General features: G+C 47.9%; 1 protein-coding gene across 1 annotated transcript in view; it reads right to left on the reverse strand.

Moving 5' to 3' along the window:
• The window catches only part of TBC1D8 (TBC1 domain family member 8), a 124,970-nt gene that overhangs the window by 28,243 nt on the left and 79,185 nt on the right, over nucleotides 1-17,542 (reverse strand). Inside the window, exons 6-9 of the mRNA XM_082851770.1 lie at nucleotides 4,374-4,581; nucleotides 2,852-3,046; nucleotides 1,731-1,907; nucleotides 290-440 (exon numbers count right to left, since the gene is read on the reverse strand). Coding sequence (XP_082707896.1) covers nucleotides 290-440; nucleotides 1,731-1,907; nucleotides 2,852-3,046; nucleotides 4,374-4,581 — 731 coding nt within the window. The remainder of the gene's footprint in view (nucleotides 1-289; nucleotides 441-1,730; nucleotides 1,908-2,851; nucleotides 3,047-4,373; nucleotides 4,582-17,542) is intronic.

Here is a 17,542-nt window from a genome sequence, read left to right on the forward strand (position 1 = left end):
CTTCAGGACTCACGTCCTAGAAAGACGCTGCACGTCAAGGGCGTCCTGAACAGAATTCTGGGGACAACGAAGAGACTCATAGTCATTTCTAAAGGAGATGCGATCCCTTGGCCAGACCCTGCACTGACCCAGGACATCACAGCCAACGTGGGAAGGTCCTGAGGTCCCCGGTCGGACACGTCACAGGCAGAGGGGACCCCTCTGCACACACACACTGCCCAGGTCGGGGCCTTTGTCCCGTGTCCGCTCCAGAAATAAAAGTTGGCCTGGAGACCCCAGAAACGCTCACCAGAGAAAAGGAGCCAGAGTTTGCCACGTAACGACTCGGGGATCCCCATGGCCACCAGCTTCCGGATCTTCTCCGTACGGAACATGCACACGGTCCTGCCGTACTCTACGAAGTGGTCGTTCCACAGTCTCATCTTGATCTGTTCTCTGGGCTGCAAGTGGAAACATGCTGCATGTACAAAGAAGGTCGTCTGCACCCTCCACAGCCCGTCACAGGGAGAGGCTCCTTCTGCTGACGGAGGGACCAACGGTGACAGGTAATTCGCTCAGCAGATACCTATGAACCTCCACCAGGCACAGGGCATGTAAAGGGCACCAGCCCTTCAGGGGTTCAGGGCCCAGTGGGAGCACTGACACAAATATTGATAAAACGCCCAGAGCAGATGGGAGGGTGGGGTAGGGCTGGGTGGGGAAGCCTCTCCGGATACTGACACCAAGCCAGTTGCCGAGACAGGTCAGCTCAGAGGGCAAAGCGGAGCAAGGGGCTCTCGTGATTTCCCTGGAACTTCCTGACAGCCGGGGAAAAACCGCCAACCCGAAAAACTTACATTGTTCTCACTAGCAGAGATGAAAAAGACACGATGTCTCTAGGTGACTGAAAATCCTTTAACATTATGGATTTTTAAGATCCTTTAGAATTCCTAGCTGGCAGGAATTTCTAGTGCCTTTTAAACAAGATGTTTGTATATGCTTTTAATTATCTGTATTGTCTAGTAATAGTTTACAGAATACTGACGTTACATACACTCACTATTCTTAGGTGTTTCATCGAGCATTCATTGAGCATCTCTGTAAAGTGCATCAGAAGGCTCAGTTCTGAATGAATAAAGCTAACGAGCTATGATACACGAGCCATTAAGCGGCCAAGGGGCAGCAATCATGTTCACGGCCACCACTCATGGTCCCGACACAGCACCCCTCGTGCCAGGGCACCATCTCAGAGCATGATTTCTAGTCTATTTACCATACAGGCATTGCCCTCAGTCTCTCCCTACAGAGGAGAAAACTATATAAATGTGGCAAAAGTATTTTTAGTTCAGTAAAACTAGAAGACAGCCAGCGTACAAAAAAGAAACACTGCACCAGAGAGCCACACAGACACCACCGGATAAAAGGAGACAGACTTGTTCTGCACCCGGAAGCCCCACAAGGGACGGCATGGACGGACGCCACCTGAGGTGCAGGTGGGGAGAGCCATGGCCCTCGGACGTCCCACCACATCCTTCACCCACCGGGACGCACTCTCAGGCCACTAGCACCACTGACCACTTCCCCTTCTTGCCAATGAGGAAAAGAGGGAGGCAAAGAGGGCGCGTCACGTGTCCCCAGGTTGCCCGGTAACCTGTGCCGCGCCAGGCCCACCCTCCAGGGCCCGCGGGAAGCCACGCCCCTGACACCTCCGCCTGTGCCCAGTGATGCGAAGGGGGTGCCGCATCACCCACCAGTCTCGAGTCGGGGCTCTGGCTGCCCGACCGCCGGAAGCCGGCGACCAGGGCCTCGGGGTGCAGCTGCGGGCTCATCTCTTTCTCCCTTTCCTCGCTATTTTGAGAAGACACCATCTCAATACGCCCAAACCTGTGGTCACCGCACATGTTTGTTGAATGAAACACAGACGAAGTCTGCATGGGGAGGAAAAAAAAAAAAAAAATGAGAGCAGTCACTGCCTTCATCATAAGACAGTCTTTGTTTTGCCTTTGGATGCAGGAGCCTATTAACAAACTTAAACACGCCTCTCTGTTTAGGACTTCCGGGAAAAACAGACTAACGCTAGAACCAAGAGATCTGATCCCCGGCAAGGTACGTGGTCCACACGGCGCCTTCCCGGCGAGGCTGCTCACGGCACACAGGGCACAGCCCCAGAGGGGCTGGGGAAGCACCATCGCGCCCTCAGCTTCCAGAACTGAGGATGGCCATCTCCAGAAGACTGCTCTCCGGTACTGAGAGACGTTCCCTCCCTTCCTCCTGTCACTACTTGGATGAAAAGAGGTCCAGAAAGAAGGGGGACGGGTGTGAAAGAATTCGGGACTGGGTCCCAGCGGATCCGGGTCTCTATTTGCAGCTGTCCCATCTTAACGACACTGCAACATCTCTTTCGGCAAAACTTATATCCGCCCCCAAATAACATCATCCCCTCCAACCTCGGGGGGATGGCGGGGGCACTGACCTCTCTAACCAGTAAAGAGGGTGTCCCCTCACCTGTGGGTTGATTCCCCACCAACCCACAACCCTCCAACCTCTGAGGGGGTGGCCTGTCGATCCCTCTGACACATGGGTATACCCCATCTTTCCCTGTATCCTGTCAGGGGGCCATCCTCTGGGCATCCTCCAACCTGTGGGTGAGTCTCCATCAACCCTCCAACCCTGCCACACCCACTCAGGACACCAGTGCCGTCAGAGATGATACCACGCTGCCTGCTCCACGGACCCAATCATTGCTTACATTTCTCTGGTACCCAAGTGGATCATCGTTACGTGCACACCCCTTTGGAGACCCCTGGCCTCGAGGTGCTGGAAAAAAAGGGATTTTCAATTGGCGGGATCCCACAGTTTCCAAGGATCATACCAGGTCCTCATCCCGCGTCGTGTCATAGTGCACGGGGTGGTCGGCGTGCACCTGCTTCAGCCTCGCCAGCAGACTCTCCACCAGGCTGTCGCGATCCGTGAGCTCGATGAACTGGAAGGCCGTCTTGCTCCTGACGCTGACGACGATGGGGTTTGGCAGCAGACTCGTGTCCTCCATTTTCTCAATGCTCACGACCTGTTACAAACAGTCACGCGCACAGAGGCACAGCAAGAGAGAAGACGGGCAGGCGTTTAATTGCATGTTCGGAAAACATCCCGAGAGAGAAGGCAAAACCCAGTAACCGCAATGAGGGACTGGTGCGAAGTTCCAAAGTATGGAATACGGCATAATGCGCCATGGCACAGAGTGGGAGTAGCTCCAGTGCCCCTGGCTGGATGAACCAAAACGTGGGCTCTGCCTCCAACGGAATATTATTCAGCCTTAAAAGGGATGGATATTCTCGCAGGTGCTACAGTCTGGATTCACCTTGAGGACGTTATGCTAAGTGACATAAGCCAATCACAAAAGGGCAAATACTGTAGGATTTCACTGATATGAGGGGCCTAAAGGAGTCAGATTCATAGAGACAGAAAGCAGAGCGGTGGGTCCCCAGGGCTGGGGGAGGGGAACAGGAAGCTACTGTTTAATGGGGATAGTGTTTCAGTTTGGAAAGATGAAAAAATTCTCGTGATGGTTGCCCAACAGTGTGAATGTACCTAGTACCAGTGAACTAACTCTAACAGTTAAAAATGGTTAAAATGGTAAATGTTATGTATACGCGACCACAGTTAAAAAAAAACTACATAAGGCAATCCAGGCTTTCTTGCTCCACTCATAAGTAGGAATATTTGTAAAATGAAGACACCTGCTGCAGAAAAATGGAGGCCAATCACATGAATGAAAAAATTGAGTTTTTCTGAACAGTACTTAGTTCCTATGTTATAATAGCAAGAATCTGGAAGTCTTGACGTGTGACAGAGCCGTGGGTCCTGTCACAGCTGACGTGCCCTGAAACCACAGTACTGAGCTCATCAGATGTGGAAGCAGACTCCATTTCCAAGAACAGAACTGTAGAATTTTACAGTTAAAAGGAAGCATGTTTCTAAATTTTTACCTAAAGTTCCAGGAGGGTATAAAAACCAAGCAATTTGACATTTATTTTCAAAAGATGATGCTTTTTGTAAGTCCCCTTTTTTTCCTTTTCCCTTTTGTGGGTGAAAGGGAAGGATTCGTCCCTAAGGGCTGTTGGAAAAGCTTTCATTGCTAAGCAGGTACTTTAATAACAGCTTTATCAATAAATCGGAGGCCAGGGTGCCCTGTGCTCACCATTCAGGTCTATGCAAATTTCAGGTTGCCAGGCAACAACAGAACAAGCAAAGGCCCCTGGTCAATTCAGGCCATGCATCTCTCCAGCCCCGCCCATCCTCCTCGGCCGCAGAGCCTTGCAGCGTGAGCACCCATCCCCGCCAACGCCCCGTCTCACGGCAACCACGGCTCCCCGACAGGAGGAAGACAGGTCTACCTCTCGGAATGGGAGGATAACTTTGCAGCAGCCAGCTTCCTTGCTGGCAAAGCAGATGTAACTGTCGGAGGCGAACATCCGCCCGGCCGTGTGACAGCGGCTGAACGGGGTCCAGAGGGAGCAGTCCAGGACGGCGTGCAGCTTCTCCCGCCTCGGCAGCCTGAAGAAGGCCCGGAAGAACTCGTTCTGTGCCCTGGCTTCCAGGTCCCTGGCGAAGGAGGGAGGGGAGAGAGAGAGGCAGGAACAGTGACTGAACGCAGTAGACTGTGGAGGAAAACACTCTTAACCCCTCGGCACAACCCGACATAGAAGGGGATGCAGAAACGTCCTCCCCAGGGCAGCCCCCCCATACCCTGAATCTTGGCTCTCAAACTCAATCAAGCAACAAGGCAGCCAAATCACAACATTTAAAAATACCAGTGAATTTATGTCATAACCCAGAATTTCAGGAGGAAAAATTCCAAAGAACAGAAGTAAAAACTTGTCTTTGTCACATGAAATAAGCGTTCTAGGTTGATCTGATAGAATTAGACTTTGCTCAGAGTCAAAATATGACCTTGTAGCTTCCTTATTAACTGTGCACCCCTGGATGAGACTTGGTGTCTCATCCTGACATCTATAAAATGGAAATAACACCTAAACTTTCTGCTTCAGGGGATCCTTGTGAAAATATATATATATATATATATATATATATATATATATATTTTTTTTTTTTTTTGGTACGTGGGCCTCGCAATGCCATGGCCTCCCCTGCTGTGGAGCACAGTCTCCGGACGCGCAGGCTCAGCGGCCATGGCTCACGGGCCCAGCCGCTCCGCGGCATGTGGGATCCTCCCGGACCGGGGCACGAACCCGCGTCCCCTGCATCGGCAGGCAGACTCAACCACTGCGCCACCAGGGAAGCCCTCCCTGTGAATATAAAATGATGTCCACAGTATTGTGAAAGAGAAAAAGCAGGTTAGAAATAGCATCTATGATCCCATTTACATAAATTCTAGAAAATTTGCAGAAAGTGACACGTAGGAAGACTTTCCCTAAAATGTTAACAGTGGCTATCTCCGCATAGTGGGATTTCTGCTTTCCACTCTGATTCTGCTTAAATTTTCCACCTGACCACATATTAGCTTAAAAAAAAAATTAAGGTATTTTCTTCTAGGAAAAGAACAAATCTTCAAATGTTGCGTAAATGCAAGATATTGAACTCCACACCCGGGACTCCGCACGGAGGCCCAAGTGACTTTTTAGACACAATCTGGTCGTGGAGCCCCTGAGATGGGACCTCCCCTCCTTCCCACACAGATGCCTATTCCGCCCTAGCTCTCATTTCCAACCCAGACCTCATTTCAGACCCTCGCGCAAGTGTCTTCCCAGGAGACATCATACAGAGATGCGGCAGTCCACGGAATTTACTCTCCAAGGCTCACAAAGAGAAGATACGCACACGTCCAGAAAGCCCTCTGGGCGTAGAGAGAAATGATACAAATTCCACAGATCGAGGTGGCCCCAGTCACAGTGCTCCGAAACTGCAGCTCCTTAAATACCTGCTACAACGTGGATGGCTGTTTCCAAGGGGGCCTGAGAGGTGACGGATGAGTTAAAGAACTTGACTGTGATAATTATTTCACAGTGTATGCAAGTATCAAATCTTCGTGTTTCTAACTTAAATATATGCATTTTTATTTGCAACTTAGAGCTCAATAAAGCAGGAAGAAAAAGAAAAAACTTCAGAACTTCTGACTCAATCTATAAATAGCTTAAGAAAAAAACCCCTATCTTTTAGCTTAAAAAAAAACTTCTATATGAAAAACTGGAAGATAATCTTTGTGAATTGGTTTACACAAATACTTCCCAGTAGAACCTGAAACACAAACAAAAAAATTCAAAATTGAATTGCATCAAAAATTAAATTTCTGGGCTTCACTGGTGGCGCAGTGGTTGAGAGTCCGCCTGCCGATGCAGGGGACACGGGTTCGTGCCCTGGTCCGGGAGGATCCCACATGCCGCAGAGCGGCTGGGCCCGTGAGCCATGGCCGCTCAGCCTGCGCGTCCAGAGCCTGTGCTCCGCAACGGGAGAGGCCACAACAGCAAGGGGCCCGTGTACCACAAAAAAATAATAATTAAATTTCTGCTTTTGAAAAGTGATGTTAAGATAATGAAAAGACAAGCCACAGGCCATAAAAACTATTGTCAAGGACTTCCCTGGTGGCACAGTGGTTGAGAGTCTGCCTGCCAATGCAGGGGACGCGGGTTCGTGCCCCAGTCCGGGAAGATCCCACATGCCGCAGAGCGGCTGGGCCCGTGAGCCATGGCCGCTGAGCCTGCACGTCCGGAGCCTGTGCTCCGCAGTGGGAGAGGCCACAATAGTGAGAGGCCCACATACTGCAAAAAAAAAAAAAAAAAAAAACTATTGTCAAAAGACATATCTGGAAAAAAGACTTGTATCTAGAATATATCAAGATCTTTTACGATTCAATAGAAAGTGGGCAAACAATTCAGTTTTTTTTTAAATGGACAGAAGACGTGAACAGATATGACACCCCAAAAAAAGAGATACAACAAATAAGCAAATGTGTTCAATACCATTAAGAAAAAAGAGGAGATGGGGGTGGCCTGAGCATCTTCCAGAGAGGAGCTGGGAGAACACAGCAAAGTGCCGTGGTTGCCCTAGAAGTTCGCGCTCTGGGAGAATGGGAGGCAAGGCCCCTCCAGGTGAGCCCCGACCCCTGAGAGCAGACCTACGTCCAGCACGTTTGACTGGAGAACTTACATCTTTGTCCTCAGAGTATATGCGGCTCCGGTGGAAGCGAGGCCAGTGCTCTCACCCGCACACGTCTGACACATCTGGCTGCAGCCACTGGCAAATCCAGCCGCTGGCTCTTCCTTCTGGAAGCACATCCCCGCCTCCTGGGGAGACGGCTAGAGCCGAGGTGAGGACAGGGCAAGGAACACGGGTCACAGCAGCTTGGGCGGAGCTACAGGGAGGGTCGGGGGACTTACATGTATATTTACATTGTGCCCAAGCCTTCAGACTAAGACTAAGGTGTTCAGTTATCTGAGGCGGATTAAAAACAATCTTTTCTGTTCAGTGCACCTGCTGCACCAGCCGTCAGCTCAGTTCAGCCCCCTTCTCTGTGGCCTCGGCGCAGCTACGCGCAGTGTCTGTCCTCCTTTCGGGGCTGTTCTCCCTGCCCTGTAGAGGTCTGTCTCTCCCACACTCCGTAGCCAGAGCCCAGTGACCTCAAGTTACCAAAAGGAAAGCAGCAGCGGGGTGGGGGGTGGGGGGGACGACGACTTTCCTAAATTATCTTCCTTCCTCCCTACTAGAAAGCTCTCTTCCAATCCCGCCTTGAAATATGAGTTATATGTGATATTTAATGTTCTAACGTAGCTGAGATGACAACACGACACCTTGAGAGATGGGGGACCCACAAGCCCCTGGGGAAGGCCAGCACAAGCCCCAACCCCGCACCCCTGCCAGCCTTGAGGGCCCTTTCCCAGCGGTGGTCGTTTTGACGCTAAATATATCATGTCCTCTTTCTGAACAGCATAGAAACAAAGCCCACCGGTCACAACTGGCCTTTCGGACCTTCCAACGCTCAGTAAATATCTCCACTGTTCCTCCATACAGACCACCAGACGCGGGTCATGACCTAACCCTCAGAATGTGGCAGCCAATCCCAGGCTTGTGGCCCCGGCGGAAGCGCCCTGCGATGATGGAGTGAGCCAAGCCATCAGCCCCAGAGACACTGCCCGCCCACGGTGCTCACCGCTGGGGCGGTGGGCACAGGCCACAGAACAGCAGGGGAAGGGGCCACGAGTCATCCAACCTGGATACATGCCGTTCTAGGAACCAGGAACCACGTGGGTTGACCAGAATACAGAGCAGTGGACACCAAGTTTGCTGTCGAAGACGAAACTAACATGTGCAGTCAGACATGACAACTATGCAGAAAGTTCTAGGCTATATGCACACATTTTAAAAATTCAGGGCACTTCCCTGGTGGCGCAGCAGTTAAGACTCTGCACTCCCAATGCAGGCAGCCGGGTTCAATCCCTGGTCCGGGAACTAGATCCCACACGCGTGCCGCAATTAAGAGTTCACATGCCACAACTAAGGAGCCCATGTGCCGCAACTAAGAAGCCGGCCTGTCGCAACTAAGACCCGATGCAACCAAATAAATAAATAAATAGATTTTCTTTTTTAAATTTCAGGTTCCAGTCCTAAGACCTCAGACCCGAGAAATTAAGCAGTAGGTAGTTCTTTTGTTTCTCTGCATAACTTAGAATGAGATTTTTCTTTCCTGGATTAGGTAAAGATGGATCAGAAACAGGTGTGGCTCTCTCTCTCCCCCCTCATAACCTTTTCTGGGAGAAAAACTGTGTCAGGCCTCACACCAACTCTCACTCTCTCACATCATTTATCCCACAAAGACAAACCTATGTGAGTCTGCAGACCTACAGCTGCTTCAAGGCCCCATGCTTCCCCAAACTCAGGCTAAGAGACGGGCTGGGGAGGCGTGCAAGGACATCCCATCCCTGGAGCCGCCTCCTGCCTTTCTGGAACACTCAGGGCTCTGCAGCCAGGCTGACTCATGAAGAAACACAGAGACTGCAGAGGCTCTCCGTTATGTGCCTGCTGGTGCATTTCAAACTCTGGGAACTACCAAGGACCAGCAATGTAGAAACAAGGCAGAGAGGCCAGACACGTGCTTCTCCTTCCCACCCAAGTCTGCACGGAAAACACTGCCTTTCTCAAATGTGTGTTTATTCAAAACATCTTTCCCCTGTGATGCCCCACGAGCACCAATGAAATGACGGCAGCCGTTGCCACGCGGCATCTTGCACAGAGCACACGGCAGCCCAGGACCTCAGGGGACGGGAGGCCAGCCTGGCCCTCAGACAACGGGCAGCTGTGTGAAGGACTCAGCTGGCTCCACAGTCCCCCCATTTTCCCTTGAAAATCCACCCCTGGGGCCCTGACAGACCAGAACTCAACAGGCCTGGACATCTATGAGGCTCTTCCAGCTGAGAAGAGTCTCCTGCCGCCATCCTCCGCTCTCCGTCCTGTCCCAGAGAGAGCCAGCGCCCCCCGCCAAGCCCGGAGCAGCAAGGGCCCTGCAGGGAGCGGGGCGCGGACTGCCCCCCAGAACGCAGGCTGGGCGCTCTGGGGCTGCAGAAACCCCTGGAGAGGACTCTGAGCCAGAATCAGGATGCAAAGTCAACTACATCACCCCTGTAAGCCTGGGCCTTCCTAGAGGGAAGGAGGAGAGCAGGAAAAGGGGTGAATCTGGGTGGGAAAGGCCCCAGAGGGTCTGAAAAGCCAGTCCGGAGAGTGAAGGGTCAGCCAGGCGACGGGGAGGAGGGCTTTCCACTGAGGACATCAGCCCCCAAGGCCACCACGGTTCACCTTTAGATACTGACAGCGTGGGAAATAGAGGCCAGTTACTGCACTGCCTTGAGTCTCCCTGTAGCATTCTCAGCCCGTCGAAATGAATTTCAATGAAGATGTTATTTAATTTAGACTCAGAGAAGCCCATCACCTCTCCCTTCTCACCCCCCTAAAATAGTGGGCTACACTCTTCTCACCCTATGCTTCACACCTTCAGAATCGATATTTCCTGGTTGAAGTATCAGGGCCAATCAATCTGTTCCCTCATTCCCTCCAGTCTCCCTCCAGGAAACCCCCTCCCCGGCCTCAGTCCCCCTGCCCCCCTGGATCCTGTAGCTGCACCTGGAGGGTCCCTGGTCCCGGGCGTCCTATGGGGAGTCCCGCCAGCACTAACGTGTCTGCTGGACCGCGGTGCGCATGCCCTGGACCATCATCCCTGCTCTCCCGGGAGGTCTGAGCTCGGTCTGCTCTGTGCCCCTAAGTCCCAGGGGAGCGACCAAGCTGCAGGCATAACTAATCCATAATCAGACCCCAAGGCACCTTTTAAAAGCAGTTATCTGAGACTTCCCTGGTGGCAGAGTGGTTAAGAATCCGCGGGCCAATGCAGGGGACACAGGTTCGATCCCTGGTCTAGGAAGAACCCACATGCCACAGTGCAACTAAGCCCATGCGCCACAACTACTGAGCCTGCACTCTAGAGCCCGCAAGCCACAACTATGGAGCCCGCGCACCACAACTACTAAAGCCCGTGTGCCTAGAGCCCGTGCTCTACAACAAGAAAAGCCACCGCAATGAGAAATCCACGCACCACAACGAAGAGTAGCCCCGGCTCACCGCAACTAGAGAAAGCCTGCACACAGCAACGAAGATCCAACGCAGCCATAAATAAATAAATAAATAAATTTTTTTTAAAAAAGCGGTTATCTGGGAAGGGAAGTAAAAATACATCAACAAAAGGGGGCCGGAGGAGCATTCCAGACCCTGTGATTGTACCCTTAGCATGAAGAGACTGTTTTCCTCAACGTTCAACCTGGGCTGTCTTGGCAGGATGTCAAGTTGACTGAGTCATTACCTGTTTATGTCCACAGGCCAATGTCTCCAGGACAGAAAGCTTCAAGCGAGAACCCGCCAGGAACTAGCGGGAATGGCACGCCTTTCACTTGTGGAGGAAGTCACTCAAAGTGCCGTGACCAGTAAAACATGCCATGGACCAGGACTCTGCCATCCGTCTTGGGGCCCCGGGCACCCATGGGCCAGGCAGCTCCACCACTGGCCATCACTGGGGTCCTTTTTGCCCTTTCTCTCCTCCCCTCTCTACAAGTTTCCAGGGCTTGGGCGGGGCAGGGCGGACAGCCTTGTAGAATTCACCTGTTTCTGGAAGAGTCCCAACACCGCTGAGTTTTCTTCCAAAATGGATGACTTTTCCCAAAGGGTCTTAAGTGCTATAGACCTTCCACTTTCCTCTCCTTTCCTCATTTCTATCCCAAATTAAAAATGCCACATCTGGAAGTACAGCCGTGCTAGAACATCAGGAAATTTGTGAAGAATCACCTGAGATCCCAAAGCCCAGGGGACTGACCAGAACACAACAGCTACGAGCTGGCCTCCCCTTCCAAACACCACCTGGTTACAATTCCCTCACCTGCACATCTACGTGCAAACATGGTGAAAGAAGTCCCAGCTCTAACTGGTAGTTTCCATGAGCCCTTTTAACAAACTATACAATGGAGATGGGTTTCTTCATCTTTAACAGGTCGTTGTAAGCTGGACGAAAAGCACTGAGGTACCAAACTGTATAGAGGTAGTTGAAGAAATACGGGCAAGAGTGGCTCCCTTGTACTGGGTTGTCTTCTTGAGGCAGGAAAGAGCTGGGCCCCAGGCTGAGCAGCTGGAGTTGCCCCCTGTGGACAGATACTCCAAACTAGCAGGATCAACAGAAGAGCTGAGCCCTGCCCAGATAAGAGTTCAAGAGACCACACATTCCTCATTCTCACAGTCAAGGAGACCTTCCCGACTACACATGTGCAGAAAGGCTCTTTGGAAGTCAAAAAGGGAGTGATGTCAACCCACCCAGAGGCCTCTTTGCTAGAATCCACCTTGGCTAAGAGATGCGCACACACAGATGGGAGGACCCTGAGATAAACAAAATATGGACTCAGAATCAAGCAAAGCAAGATGACTGGCCAAAGGAAACCTGGAAGAAACGCCCTATAAAAGCAATTCAAACTACCAGGGGGCAAGACTCTCTCTCTGGGCCCACCCGTGTGTCAAGCCACATGTACCCTTTTTCCTCCTAATAAACACTTCACTTGTTTCACTGCTTTCCGTCTCTTTGTGGGAATTCATTTCTGCAAAGCTGAAGGACCAGGGCCTTGTCACTGGTCTAGTGGCTGGGATTCAGCACTCTCACTGCCGAGGCCTGACTTCAGTCTCTGGCTGGGAACCGAAAGCCTGCTTCAAGCCACTGAGGGCCAAGGGCACCCGAGATCATTCCTGGCCCTGAGATGAAGCCAGAGACAGTGATGGGAAGCCTGGGGCCAGAGGTACAGGGAGGAGCTGGGCACTGGGAGTCGTAAGACCAAAGGCGGCGCTGGACCCAGGGCCCCCGCTCACGGGAGTGCTGGGCAGCAGCCCCACCCTACAAAGGAACTCTCAGATTACAGAGATGACGCAAAACCAAGCGAAATTCAGTGGAGTTTTACCCCAAATTCCACTTGTATACATGATTGATTTAAAATATACACACACAGCAGGAAGGGTCTTTGAATTCTTTCTGAACGCATGAAAACTCTTAGACACTGCCATTCAGAGACCACTAATTAGAAAGACACACATTCCCCTAAATGTTCAGAGAAGGCAGCAGACATGTTTAAGGAGAAACAGGAATGGTAAAATAGATGAATGATTAAAAAAAAAAAGTTTTAATGACTAGTGGTTCCTAAAACCTTAAACTAGAAATACCACATGGTCCAGCAATGCTACTTCTGGGCATGTGACCAAAAGAACTGAAAGCAGAGTCTTAAAGAGATATTTGCACACCCACGTTCACAGCACCATTATTCACAACAGCCAAAGGTAGAAGGAACACAGTGTCCACTGATGGATACACAGGTAAGCAAAATGCAGTATAAACATACATCGGAATATTATTCAGTCTTAAAAAGGAGGGAGATTCTGACAATCTACAGCGTGGGAGAACCTTGAGGACATCAGGTTAAGCAAAGTAGGCCAGGCACAAAAAAGACAAATACTGTAGGATTTCACTAGAGGAGGCAGATTCCAAGAGACAGAAAGGAGCAGGGTGGGTGCCAGAGGCTGGGGAAGCAGTGGGGAGTTAGTGTTAATGCAGACAGAGTTTCAGTTTTGAAAGATAAGAGCTCTAAAGATGGATGGTGGTGATGGTTACACAACAACATGAATGTATGTACTTAATACCACCAAACCGTAGGCTTAAAAATGATTGCTAATCATTGGGAAAATGCAAATCAAAACCACCATGAGATATCACCTCGCACATGTCAGAATGGCCATGATCAAAAAGTCTACAAATGATAAATGCTGGAGAGGGTGTGGAGAAAAGGGAACCCTCATACCTACCCTCCTACGCTGTTAGTGGGAATGTAAATTGGTGCAGCCAATATGGAAAACAGTATGGAGATTCCTCAAAAAACTAAAAACAGAAGGACCATATGACCTAGCAATTCCACTCCTGGGTATATATCTGAAAAAAAAAAAACAGAAACACTAATTCGAAAAGATACGTGCACCCCAATGTTCATAGCAGTGTTATTTACAATTTCCAAGATACGGAAACAACCTAAGTGTCCATCAACAGATGCGTGGATAAAGATGTGGTGTATGTATACAAGGGAATACTGCTCAGCCATTTAAAAGAGTGAAATTTCAGCTCGCCCTCCACACGGCACAGGCCACAGGGGAACCTGCAGCACCATCCTCTTCCTGGGGGTGCCTTCTCCTTCCAGTGTGACTGTCCACTCCATTTCACCACCCGGTTCTCTGAACTAGCCGTGTGGCTGACACGGTCTTTGTGCTCCAGCCAGGTTGCAGGCCTAAGCTTCTGAGGTGGGAAAGCCAAGTTCAGGACACTGGACCACCAGAGACCTCCCAGCCCCACGTAATATCAATCGGCGAAAGCTCTCTCAGAGATCTCCATCTCAAGGCTAAGACCCAGCTCCACACAATGACCAGCAAGCTACAGTGCTGGACATCCTATGCCAAACAACTAGCAAGACAGTAACACAACCCCACCCATTACCAGAGAGGCTGCCTAAAATCATAATAAGTTCACAGACACCCCAAAACACACCACCAGACGTGGACCTGCCCACCAGAAAGACAAGATACAGCCTCATCCACCAGAACACAGGCACCAGTCCCCTCCACCAGGAAGCCTACACAACCCACTGAACCAATCTCACCCACTGGGGGCAGACACCAAAAACAATGGGAACTATGAACCTGCAGCCTGCGAAAAGGAGACCCCAAACACAGAAAGTTAAACAAAATGAGAAGACAGAGAAATACACAGCAGATGAAGGAGCAAGGTAAAAACCCACCAGACTAAACAAATGAAGAGGAAATAGGCAGTCTGCCTGAAAAAGAATTCAGAGTGATAGTAATGATAGTAAAGGTGATCCAAAATCCTGGAAACAGAAGGAGAAAATACAAGAAACATTTAACAAGGACCCAGAAGAACTAAAGAGCAAACAAACAATGATGAACAACACAATAAATGAAATTTAAAATTATCTAAAAGGAATCAATAGCAGAATAACTGAGGGAGAAGAATGGATAAGTGACCTGGAAGATAAAATAGTGGAAATAACTACTGCAGAACAGAATAAAGAAAAAAGAATGAAAAGAATTGAGGACACTCTCAGAGACCTCTGAAACAATATTAAATGCACCAACATTCAAATTATAGGGGTCCCAGAAAAAGAAGAGAAAAAGAAAGGGTCTGAGAAAATACTTGAAGAGATTATAGTTAAAAACTTCCCTAACATGGGGAAAGAAATAGTCAATCAAGTCCAGGAAGCGCAGAGAGTCCAATACAGGATAAATCCAAGGAGAAACACGCCAAGACACATATTAATCAAACTATCAAAAATTAAATACAAAGAAAAAATATTAAAAGCAGTAAGGGAAAAACAACAAATAACATACAAGGGAATCCCCATAAGGTTAATAGCTGATCTTTCAGCAGAAACTCTGCAAGCCAGAGGGGAGTGGCAGGACATATTTAAAGTGATGAAAGGGAAAAACCTACAACCAAGATTACTCTGCGCAACAAGGATCTCATTCAGATTTGATGTAGAAATTAAAACCTTTACAGACAAGCAAAAGTTAAGAGAATTCAGCAAGACCAAACCAGCTTTACAGCAAATTCTAAAGGAACTTCTCTAGGCAGGAAACACGAAAAAAGATCTACAAAAACAAATACAAAACAATTAAGAAAATGGTAATAGGAACATACATATCAATAATTACCTTAAATATAAATGGATTAAATGCTCCCACCAAAAGACACAGACTGGCTGAATGGATACAAAAACAAGACCCATATATATGCTGTCTACAAGAGACCCACTTCAGATCTAGGGACACATACAAACTGAAAGTAAGGGGATGGAAAAAGATATTCCATGCAAATTGAAATCAAAATAAAGAAGCTGGAGTAGCAATTCTCATATCAGACAAAATAGACTTTAAAATAAAGACTATTAGAAGAGACACAGAAGGACACTGCATAATGATCAAGGGATCGATCCAAGAAGTAGATGTAACAATTGCAAATATTTATGCACCCAACATAGGAGCACCTCAATACATAGGGCAAATGCTAACAGCCATAAAAAGGGGAAATTGACAGTAACACAATATAGTAGGGGACGTTAACACCCCACTTTCAACAATGGACAGATCATCCAAATTGAAAATAAATAAGGAATCACAAGCTTTAAATGACATATTAAACAAGATGGACTTAACTGATATTTACAGGACATTCCATCCAAAACCAACAGAATACACTTTCTTCTCAAGTGCTCATGGAACATTCTCCAGGATAGATCATATCTTGGGTCACAAATCAGGCCTTGGTAAATTTAAGAAAACTGAAATCATATCAAGTATCTTTTCTGACCACAACACTATGAGACTAGATATAAATTACAAGAAAAAAACCTGTAAAAACTACAAACACATGGAGGCTAAACAATACTACTTAATAACCAAGGGATCACTGAAGAAATCAAAGAGGAAATCAAAAAAATACCTAGAAACAAATGACAATGAAAACACGACGACCCAAAACCTATGGGATGCAGCAAAAGCAGTTCTAAGAGGGAAGTTTAGAGCAATACAATCCTACCTCAAGAAACAAGAAACATCTCAAATAAACAACCTAACCTTACAACTAAAGCAATTAGGGAAAGAAGAACAAAAAAACCCCAAAGTTAGCAGAAGGAAAGAAATCATAAAGATCAGATCAGAAATAAATGAAAAAGAAATGAAGGAACCAATACCAAAGATCAATAAAACCTAATGCTGGTTCTTTGAGAAGATAAACAAAATTGATAAACCATTAGCCAGACTCACCAAGAAAAAAAGGGAAAAGACTCAAATCAATAGAATTAGAAATGAAAAAGGAGAAGTAACGACTGACACTGCAGAAATACAAAGGATCGTGAGAGATTACTACAAGCAACTCTATGCCAATAAAATGGACAACCTGGAAGAAATGGACAAATTCTTAGGAAAGCACAACCTTCTGAGACTGAACCAGGAAGAAACAAAATATAAACAGACCGATCACAAGCACTGAAATTGAAACTGCGACGAAAAATCTTCCAACAAACAAATGTCCAGGACCAGATGGCTTCACAGGCAAATTCTATCAAATATTTAAAGAGCTAACACCCATCCTTCTCAAACTCCTCCAAAATATAGCAGACGAAGGAACCCTCCCGAACTCATTCTACGAGGCCACCATCACCCTGATACCAAACCACACAAAGATGTCACAGAAAAAGAAAACTACAGGCCAATATCACTGATGAACATAAATGAAAAAATCCTCAACAAAATACTAGCAAACAGAATCCAACAGCACATTAAAAGGATCATACACCATGATCAAGTGGGCTTTATCCCAGGAATGCAAGGATTCTTCAATATACACAAATGAATCAATGTGATACACCATATTAACAAATTGAAGGATAAAAACCATATGATCATCTCAATAGATGCAGAAAAAGCTTTCACAAAAATTCAACACATATTTATGATAAAAACTCTCCAGAAAGTAGGCACAGAGGGAACCTACCTGTTGGCTGTGACAAACCCACAGCCAACATCGTTCTCAGTGGTGAAAAACTGAAACCATTTCCTCTAAGATCAGGAACAAGACAAGGTTGCCCATGCTCACCACTATTATTCAACATAGTTTTGAAAGTTTTAGCCACAGAAATCAGAGAAGAAAAAGAAATAAAAGGAATCCAAATCGGAAAAGAAGAAGCAAAGCTGTCACTGTTTGCAGATGACATGATACTATACATAGAGAATCCTAAACATGCTACCAGAAAACTACCAGAGCTAATCAATGAATCTGGTAAAGTTGCAGGATATAAAATTAATGCACAGAAATGTCTTGCATTCCTATACACTAACAATGAAAAATATGAAAGAGACATTAAGGAAACACTCCCACTTACCACTGCAACAAACAGAATAAAATACGTAGGAATAAACCTCC

Source organism: Leucopleurus acutus (genome assembly GCF_964270905.1).
Source record: "Leucopleurus acutus genome assembly, chromosome: 12".
NCBI lineage: Eukaryota > Metazoa > Chordata > Mammalia > Artiodactyla > Delphinidae > Leucopleurus > Leucopleurus acutus.